The 10,926-nt window shown below is 43.0% G+C and overlaps 1 protein-coding gene across 1 annotated transcript in view; it reads right to left on the reverse strand.

Annotated features, from left to right (window-relative positions):
• Positions 1-10,683, reverse strand: part of TMEFF1 (transmembrane protein with EGF like and two follistatin like domains 1) — a 118,098-nt gene extending 107,415 nt beyond the window's left edge. The window contains exon 1 of the mRNA XM_027679340.1: positions 10,205-10,683. Within this exon, the coding sequence (XP_027535141.1) occupies positions 10,205-10,451 (247 nt within the window). The 5' untranslated portion in view covers positions 10,452-10,683. The remainder of the gene's footprint in view (positions 1-10,204) is intronic.
• Positions 10,684-10,926: the final 243 nt, after the last annotated feature.

The following is a 10,926-nucleotide window of genomic DNA, read 5'->3' on the forward strand; positions in this document are numbered from 1 at the left end:
GAAGAGATTCAGGTAGTTCTACAGTAGAAAAGAGGTATTTTTCAACCTCTTTATTTCAGCTGCCTGCAGTCACAAAGTGCATTGCTGCCTTAGGCTGGAGAGGGGACCCACAGACAGATCCTCCACCTGTGTCAAGTGGCCTCACACCAGCATGGTCAGATCTTGCTGCTGCCCTTCTTCCCTGCAGATGCAGTGTCATAGTGTACACAGTGTCATTTCCCAAACAGCCTATCCTACACCTAATCCTTAGAATAATAAAAAAAACCCAAACACCTTAAAAGTGAAAATTGGGACAGGAGCCACCTTTTCTTAGTCTTTTGTACATGGAGACCCAATGCTTCCCAAGAAAAATCAGAGAAAAGTCACAAAGAGCTCTTGGTGGTAAAGCTATTTTGATCTCTCGTAGCCTAAGCAACTGAAAGGGGCTAGGGACACATTTTCAGGCATTTTAAAGAAAGATGTAATTATGGGATAAAGTTAGTAACTTTTAATTTTTCATTAGGTAATTCTGAATGCACTGTAGAGTGACTTTAAATAGCATAGAAATATCAATTGGCATAATATAGAATAGTAGTAGGTAATTCCCATGATAGAAGAGCCTATATATTTGGGAAAGAACTGTGAAAGCAGTGAAAAACTTCACTTTCCTAAATTAACTCTGATTTCCACATTCTGATACTGAATTTTTGAATCATTATGTTTGAATAATATAAGGGGTTTGATATCTAATACACTGCTTTAGATTAGGTTTACCAAGCCTCTAATAAAGCAGGATGTTCATCTCTTTTGTCTTCTGGGTGAGGACTTTTTTATTACAGAGTAGTATCTTTTGTTTTAATGCTGCTCTGCAGTGGATTGCCAGCTCATTAATTTTTCTGCTATAACACCCAAATCCCTTTGCTGATCAGTGTGCTGAATGATTGATTCCCTGCTCCCAGACTAATTTTTTACATTGGACTGCATTTACCATCTGGTAGATAAATCATCCAAAACACTCAAATCAGAGTCTGGTTCCAGTGATCTTCTTTGTTTGTTCAGTCAGCAGCATAAATATCACTTGCAAATGTGGAGGTTTTGTTCTCTCACCTGGATTACTCTTCTAAATTGCAGACAGAGGTTTTAACACAGAGCACTGAGATAAAAATAAATCTCTTCTAGTTAACAAAAAAAGAAAAAAAATAGGTATCTCTTCTTCATCTTTTCTAGCCAAAATTTTTGTTTCATCCCTACCATAGCCACTAGTTTCTCACATGAAAATGAGTATTTCTTACAGCACAGAACCAATTTTGCACATTTCAAACACATTTAACTACTTTCATGAAGGTGTAAACACCTGTGCAAGTGAAGAAAAGGACATCCTTTGCAGTTAAAACAGAGAAGAAATACAATGAAATAAATTGCCTTCCCAACCCATGTTTTATATGACAAAACAATTCTATAACCTCAAGAGGAGCCTGCCTATTTTATTTTCACTTTTATAACCCTGAAATGATACATCCATAAAATTATACTTCCAATCAAGACAGGGAAAAAGAACTCTGCCTCACAGAATTGTCTAGGCAAACTTTGTGAGAGGTGGAGGATGACAAGAAAGCTGCAGGAGGAATGTGGTGCTTTAGGAAAGGAACTGTTCATCTGACCATCACTGCACATGGCTATATCGTTTGGGGGAAACAGGGGGGTCCCTTTCTTTAGCCTAAGGATTTTCTGCTGCTCTCTGCTGCCCTAGAGAACCCCTTTGGCATAACACACCGACCTCTGTCTCTCCCAGAGGGATCAGATAGAGGTAGCACACAATCAGAGTCAATACTAATTAGCAAAATGTAAACATTTCATTAGATCAACGTTTCCCTGAATTTTAAAGCAACAAACTGCTATCCAGCCACATTTTTTAATCAAATTTTCTACGGAAATACCTGTTGAAAACACTGTTTTAGCCATCTCCATCAACCAGCTAAAGACTTTATATCTTCGTGTGGTTTATGAACACTCTCAAGAATTCAAAAGCACTCCCTCATTGTGAATGCCTAGACTATTTTGGACGTTTTCTGCATATGCACCAACATCTTTAACTATTCCATATCTCAAGCTTTTATGTTGCTTTTGTTAAGATTCTTGTTTGGTTTAAAATTTTAGAGGAAATTTAGCAACTTCTGCAAATGAAGCTTATCCAAATGCTCATTCTTTGCAGTCATATGTGAAACTGCATGTGAAATGTCTCTGAATAGGAAAGCAAATAAAACTTTTTTAAGGTACAACAAACTCCTCCATATGCTTCAGGTTTAAGCACACTTTCTCACTCACTGCTAAAATATGTGTGTTCATAGGTTTTCTATAGTCAAATGCAAGTAGATGTGGCAGTACGTTTTCACTGGGGGCTGTGTGTTCCTTCTTTCACCATCGCATGCAATGGTCTCATCAGTTAGTAACTGAGACTGGTTAAAACGCTTCTTAAATAAAGATTTTGTCAGCCATAGGTGAACACTGACGTGTCAAACTCCTGAAGGTAGGTGGGAATGTGACAGTCTGGGAAATAGTTAGGGCTGGATCTGGGGTAAAGCAATTGGAGCCCCTAAAGTTGAGCATTTTGCGTTCAAGTCGAACATGCTACGGTGATCAAGGGTAGATTAACCGGAGTTTGCACAGATCCAACTCTCTGGCTTGCCTGACTGCCCCCATTCACCCCATCTGTTTCCACATGGATCCTGTGAGATTAGTGTGAGGTAGAGAAGATGCCCCAGGGCCTTCTCTTGAGGAACCCGGCTGTTGCCTGCCACGAAGCCTGGCAGCTGGAAGGAGGTTGCCTACAGCTTTGTGGCCTGGCAGAGCCAGATTTCAGGACGTTTTGGCCTCCAGACAAGACCTGAAAAGAACCACTTCATGTCCTGCACACCCTTTTGTCTGTTTGTCAGCACTGTACCTGTTCTTTCCTTCGGCTTTGCACCATGGGATGCTCTATGCATCTTACGAAAGTACAGAGAGTTTTACACCTATTTAAGATATGCGGGAGGTCTCAGCCTGGTAGAAACAGGTGGGGAGGACTCAGCTGCTACCAAGACAAGTCATGCCGCTTCAGAAAAATTACTGACAGTTGTGTCTTATTCCCAGTTTTCTTCCTTTTCAGTTTAACATGTTTTCTTGCTGCTCTTAATTAACACTATGTTTGAACCATGGATGAGGATCCTGCCAACTTGAACATGGTTATATAACATGGGTGTTTCAAGACTGTAATTGCAACTAAATTTATTTTTATAATACTAAATCAAAAGAGAGGTATTACAAGGATTTAATTTTATTTTAAACCAGATCCTTTAAACACTGTTGCTGTAACACATAATCTATTATCAGAAAAGTCCTGCCTTTTCAGTCCTTAGAAATTGTCTACTATAATGAGAATTTAAATTATCCTAAAATAAATGCCGATTTGCTAGTCAAACACTGCCTCCTCACAAACCACACCATGACCAGTGAGGCAGCTTTAGAGCAACTTAAAAGAAATTGAACACTGATATCAGTGTAACATTAAATTGCTCTTTTAAACAGAGAAATTCACATCAATAGATATGCAAATGCATGCAGAGCCCGGTCTGTCTCCCAGCTCCCAGTCAGCCAGGTCTGGGGATGTAATTGGGTCAGTGAGAACAGAAGTCTTCTAGGTACTCATCTAGCAAAGACTTTCTCTGGCATCTTGCTCCACAGAACACACAAGTTCCCTGGCAAGAATCTTGAAGAGAAAAAAAGACTTGATTTTCTTCTTTTTTTTAAATAAACAAGCAAATAAATAGTAGAACATATGACCCATAAATCCCAAATATTTAAACAACTAATGGCACCGCCAGATACCTTCCTAATAACACAAGATTAAATAATTGTGACCTCACATACCCTTGAAGCCATCTGTGAACTAAATTAGAACAAAAGATACATCATTGCTGTTCATCAAGACAAATAGACAGATTTCAGGATCTCTAGGAAAACTTGAATTTCATCAGATCACAATTTTGATTGCTGAACTTACACCTAATAAGATTTTGTCTGTATCTTCTTATCCTTTTGTAGAAGAAAAATATCATACAAAGAAGACCCATTTTGCCAAGAAATGGTTTCATAAAGTACAATTTACTATCGACCAATTTAGTCAAACAAGCCCTTCTCTACACAGGAGTTCTGCAAAACACAACTCTACTCTCACACTCTTTCTCTTTTTCTTCCTGTATTTTTCTGTATTTCTAAATTGTTACAATTTCAACATGATCTAGGAATAAACGACAGCAATTAAAGAGACTATTTAGTTTACAGCATACTATGTAATTATAATTTTCTTATTATCTAAAGCTATTTTGGGATAGAACAATTTTTTTAAGAGCAATTCTATAAAGAATGTCATTGGTCTTAAGCTCTATCAAGTATTACACTCTGTTTAGAAAAAGACAGGCTTTCACCTCAATAATGCCAACGTGTCCTCTATCTCCACTTTTGTTCCACAGCATCTGTAAGGACATATTAAGGAGGATATGCAGTAGTCTAGAGTCAGAAGAATAGGTCCTTTTTCAACATTCCTGGTGCTCAGCATTTTTCCTTCCACAAATGTTACAGCTACTGTTATCCTCGAAACTATTGCCATTATCTGCTTTGTAGACACTCGCCAAAGTCTGACCACAGGCTGGAAAAGTCACAAGCACTTCCAGGTGATGAATCAATGGTGGAATGTGATAATCTCTTTACAGGAAAAGGGTAAATTGAGCCTCCTGTTGATATTGGTGGGATTCTCTGCATTTGTGCTTCCCTACCCAAAGTGCTTGACTGCAGCTTCTTTCTTTTTTTCAAGTCCAAGTAAATACTAACTCTCCTCTTTATCCAGTCTACTGTCAACTCTAGAAGAAAACTGACAAGCTATAAGTATAAATAATTTATCCTTACATCAAGAGCAAGAAAAGAGCCAGACTTCTTGTTTTCCTTTTAATAGGAATTATCAGAAAAATCTTGGTACAGAACGAATGTTTTCTTAGTAATATTTTCCACAACAAACACAGCTTCTTTTCTCCCTTTTTCAAAAAATAATAAAGAAATTGGACTCAATCCAATCCCTTCAGTCAAGCCTCAATTGCTCTATCACGCTACCAGTTCCCACTAGTGACAATGACGGAGTGATACCTACTACAAGATGATTTTCTGCTATTCTGACACTTTCAATTCTACTTTAATTACCTTTTGGTTCTTTAATCGGTGTAAGAATCTGTACTGCAAGGACATTTCATGTCTAGGCAACTACATTAAAGAGAAACAAATATGTGCATGCTACTGTCCAAGTTTTAATTTCTCTTTTTAATCACTGTTTTTACTTTTACTTATCACTGATTTATATTGATGCCTTATGATAGTTTCTCAAAGTGATATGTAACCTATTTACTTCATAAGTTCAACTGGCACGAACACATATCATATTTATTTGGCTCAACTGTTATAATTCATTTGTGGGAACATAACTCATAGTATCTTAAATAAAATAACCAATTATTCTAGTCCCATCTACCATTTCAGATCAAGTTTTATCTATGCAAATGTAAAAAGAAATGTACTTCTTAAAATAGTTGGGCCAATTTACCTGAACCTGTACCTCTTTTCCACCCCTTGTTCTTACATTCTCTCCAACATGGCTACATATCTTTAGCATAAATTAGTAACTTAGAATGATACACCAAACGAAACCCCTCATCCACTTAATTTGAACAAAAACCACAAAGGGTATGTCTGTTCTAGCTGATAAGCACAGATGAAAGCCAGTCTTGAGGCCACAACTCATTCTGGTTCAGAGTCCCCACTGAGCTCAGGCAGAAACCACGGCTGAGCTCCAGAGAGCAGCAGTGCCTGAGGTTTATATCCTCCCAAATCTGTGTTCACATCTGCCACATGGACTGGGCCAACGGAGATACATGCTTGTGTTCACTCTTCCTTGTCACAGCAGGGACAGGTTGAACCTAAGCTTCAGACAATGCAACAGTCTAGAGAGAGAAAGAGTGCACACAAAACTCATTTTGGCCAACTCACTAATAAACTTAAGTCTTCACCTCAGTGTAAATGTAGCAGATGTGAGTGGCTTGAGACACCCCCTTATCCTAAGAAATAGCAATTACAACAGTTCATACATATAGGTAGCCAGTGATAGTAAGCTTGGAGGATCCCTGCTACAGGATCTGGAGGACAGACACGAAGTTTTTTAAGAAAGTACTGAAAACAAATGCACTGTATCTGCATTTAAACTGGATCTCATGTTGCTCATCTCACTCACCTTCTGTGCTCTTCCCAATTCTTCTTCCTCTAAAACTCTGTTCACACGACAGAAAAAGGCATGCATATGATGTGGTCGGTTATTGCCACCCATGTCCATCCTCTCTAAGTTGTTTCCCCTCTATCTTTTCCCATAGTGCTTCCTTACTCTTTTCTGCTTGTGTACCGGTCAGTATTTTCCACTCTCATCCCTCTTCAGGACCCACTCTTGTTGTCCAATCTTCAGATGCCTTTGCCCTACTGATGATGTCTACCCCTCCTTCTCATCCTACCACATTTTAAAGTATTGAAACACATGAATTTTGTTTATGTTTATTGTACTCTTGGCTTACCATGTTCTCATCTTCCCTTCTCTCTTTTTTCTACTGTTTCCACAGCATATTGAAAGTTGAGATAATGCTGAAGGATGATTCAACTATACCTTTCTCTTCTGTTCTTGCTAAAAATTTGCAAGCTTTTTGACAGCTTGTACTTCCATGTTCAATAAACACCCCATCATAGATTCAGCCATCACCCTATCACAGGATATATACTTTGTCCCTCTATTCCCTTCCCTCTCCTTAATCTTTAATTTCCATCTACTTTTATCTACAATTTCAGATATGTTGACTGTGCATTCATACCCCTCAGAAGAGGAATTTTGTAAAAGAGGCGTCCTTAATTTTTCCTTGACCTCATTCAATCCTCAACAAGCTATTCTGACACAACTTTATCTTTACCCAATTCATTCAAAGAGAACTTAAGAAAAAAGGGGACAGCACATAGCCTATGAGACTCATAGATGGAGCACAGAATCGTCCCAAACAAGCTTATTTTATCACATGAAGGAACAGCACGCTGAAAGGCTTATCCACAGAAACATATCCCTGTTAATTAAAATCCCGGGTGTACAGACGCAAACCAAGGCACTGAGCAATAATATCTCTCATCGAGTCTGTGTATCTTCCACCAAAATCCATGGCATCTGGTCACTTATGATCAAACCCCTGTGGCTGCCACACAGGTGACCAGAATGTATCTCAAACTGAAGATTCAACCAGACTGAAACTGAAACCGAAGAGCCCACATGCAGTGTGTGTCTCTGGAGAGTACCGTCAGATTAGGAGCTCACAAACTAGCTGTGTGTTGTACTTACCTGTACACATGGGATGCTCAATAACTCCCTGTAGTTCATAGCTATCTCACAGCCTGAGTAGAGCAGCAAGCATCATGCCACCTGGCTCACAGACAGCCAGCGAGTATCGGAAATGTTACCGAAGAAGACTACAGGCAGTGCTGGGAATAATATAACATCTCCAAAACATCAACCTAAGCCTTGCTTTCCCAGAAAGAAATACCAATTTGTTTTTTACCCTATTCTGGGTAAAATGAGACTATTTTATTTCCCTAGCTTAGCAGGGGAAAGATTGGCAGACGAACAAACACATACAAGTCCACACTGTCAATTAACTCCAGATATATTTTAATTCTCCGTTTCCTTCTCTAATCACTTGATCGTACGTTCTTCCCTTGACAAGGGATGATGCAATTATATCATAATTTAACAAAAGGCCAAGCTGCAATGCATATGCCAAAGGAGCACAATCAAGGCTGAAAAAGCTTATCTTAATTTTCATGTTGTCTGCCTATGTCCTCCACCTTGCAATGTTCTTTTGCTACAGCAAACTCTTTATTAAGCAGCATATTCTGTAGCAATAAAAGAGCAGTTCTGAAAAGAATTAACAAATACATACAGATAGCTACATCATCTAGTGATGATAAAATGATACAAGCCCAGGAACCCTCTCAAGAAGTGTAAAAAACTATTCAGGGCAGCAGGTCAAACTGATGCACATATAAAAATGATAAAACAGCAAAGGAAAGGAGAAGAATTTTTCTTCTCTGAGTATGGAAAGTAATTTAGAGAGTCCAAACACTGGAAGAAGTAGGAGTAGTGTTCTTTCTAAACAGCAATGTACATGGTAGCAGTCCACTGAGAAAGGTGCTAATGCCAACATCTGGTCCCATGTGAACCTACAGGAAACTCATCTTTTTCGAGGAGTAGCTTCTCCAGTAAAAGTTAATGAAGCTATGCAAAGGTAAGTGAGGGGAAAATCTGACCCAGATATTGTATGTTGATGTTAGTTCTTTCAAAATTAAAGTTGATAACCGAAACCCGGCAGTTTTGCACAAAACAGTTAACACATAGCAGAAGCTGACTACTGCATTTTAAATGAAATTTTCTTTCCATGTTTTTGTAGTTACACTAAAAACAGTGCCTTCCACATGTATGTATATAGCACATATACTCGCTTCTGCCTATTTTTAGTAGAACTGAATAATTCTGAATGCCTTCGTGCATATGGTTTTCTAATTCCAGGTTGGAAAGCTCTCTTTCTGTGTTGGTCTCTAAATAATGGTATCCCTGTGTTCCACATCATCTTAGAAACTTCCTCACATATTTCACCAGCCTCCCATATTTAATCTCACTGATTTATGCACATGCCATGGTCTAATGACCCACATGTCTCTAACGGGTAAGCTGCTAACACCAGTGACACATTAACCTATTAACCTCTCTTTAAAAATAACCATCATATTCATACAAATAGAATGAAAAGTCAGGCAGCAGCAAAACAGTAGGATTGTGGTATCGCACAGAAAACAGTATATATCTAAACTGGGTAAAATGAAGAAAAAGGGAGCATATCAAGAGTGTATGGCAGATTTATTATATTGCAAAATCATTTCGCCACAGTCTGCTGGTCCGTGAATTTGACAGCCCGCTTTAGCAGCATTATCCGTATTGTAAAATGTAATTGGGAGGAAGATCACTCTTCCGTTCACTCATTTCTTGAAATCTGTTTTACAATTTGGGGACCTCATCCTGCCAGGTACTGAGAGTTCCTTCCAATGTGGAAATTGCCTTCCAATACCACTGAAGACAATGGGAGCAGGGCGCTCTGTACACAGGGTGAGAAACCTTCATCACCTTGGAGAAGGCACTTTGCACAGCTCTTGCTGGCGATTCGTGCAGTGGAATAAACCTATCATTTTAAAAAGCAGGAGGAGGCATACACAGCCATTTTTTGGAGGAAAAAAAATAAATTCCCTTTCGTAGATAGTAGTTTTAGAAGAAAAACAAGTCTTTCTGAAAAACTGTAAACTTTATATTGTGTGTATTTACTTGGGTCTACTTTAAAACCACCATATCCCTCAAGATCTAAGAAAACGTGCTGCTGCCATGCCGAACCAATTCGTACACACTGCAACCCTACAATACCGCCGTATACTTATGTATATTATGTATATGTCACGCAAACAAAGCAGGAAAAAAAAAAAACAAACCAAAACTAAAAAGCTTATTCTGAGCACATCAGGGTATTTTGCTGCCGACACCTCATCCAGAGTGAATCTACACAACAACCGGCAGAAAGACGGACGGAGAAGCTGTCCCGGGTTTTGTGGGCACATAGCAAGAGTGAGACCCGAGAAATAGCCCGTGTGAGCGCCGTCCGGGGCTGCGCTCACGGCTGCCGCCCGGCTGCACTCTCTGCCTGCGGCAGGACGGGGCCGGGGCCGGGCCGGAGGGGAGGAGGACGGAGAGGAGGGGGCGCGCTGCGGGAAGCCCCCGGGGCGGCCGGCGCGCACCTGCCGGCACCGCGGCGGGGGGCAGCGGGGAACAAAAAAAGCCAAGAGGCGGCAGCAAAACCCTTTCCTTCGGCGGGGAGAGGATGGAGAGGGGCATCCCCCCGCCGTCCGGGGAACTGGCCCGCCGCACCCGGGGCCGGGGCGGGCTCCGCTTCTTTGTTTTCCGCCGCCCGCAGCGCCGAGCCGGGCCGGGCGGAGCGGGGGGGCCGCGCGCAGCCCTCCCTCCACGTGCACGCGCGGGCTGCCCGCAAGGATGGGCGCGGGGCGGGAGCCGGCGGGGCATTACCTGAGCAGTTGATGCCTTTCCCCTTGCCGCCGCCCTGGCACTCGGAGCCGGGCAGGGGATGGGAGGCGCGGCCGGTAGGCAGGGCGGAGAGGGCGAGAACCAGGAGGGCCGAGGTGTAGCACAGCGCCAGCGGGGGTCCCGCCCGCAGGAGCGGCCGGGCGGCGGTCGGGCTCTCTCCCAGCATGGCGAGGGGCGGCCGAGGAGCAGCGCCGGCGGCAGCGGGATGGCGGTGGCAGGCCCGCAGCATCAACCGGAGCCCGCGGCGCCGCCCGGGCGGGACCCTCCTTTCTCCGCCGCGCCGGAGCGCACCTTCAGCATCCCCGCCGCAGCGGCCGCACGGACCCGCTGCCGCCGCCGCCGCCCGGGCACGGGCAGGGCTGTTCCCGGCGGTGGGGCCGGGGGCTCCGCGCCTGTCCGCCGGCACTGCCGCCTCGCCCCGGCCGCGCTCCTTTGTGCGCGGCGCCCGGCAGCGCCGCCGCTCCGCCTGCAACAAAGGGAGCGGAGCCGAGAGGCTGCTGCTGCCGCTGCTGCCGCCGCCGCCGCGGAGGGGGAGGAGGAGGACGGAGAGAGAGAGAAGGGGGAGGAAGCACACGTGATGGCAGCCCCCTCCCCCGGGACCGGAGGGGAGGTGAGGGGCTTCTCCTCGTTCGGCGGGCAGGGCGAGCAGCGCCCGCCTTCACGGCGGGGCCGCCCCCGCGGGGAGCGGGTGGGGGTTCCCGGGG

This window comes from Neopelma chrysocephalum, unplaced genomic scaffold (genome assembly GCF_003984885.1).
Source record: "Neopelma chrysocephalum unplaced genomic scaffold, ASM398488v2 Primary Assembly neopelma1_22b, whole genome shotgun sequence".
NCBI lineage: Eukaryota > Metazoa > Chordata > Aves > Passeriformes > Pipridae > Neopelma > Neopelma chrysocephalum.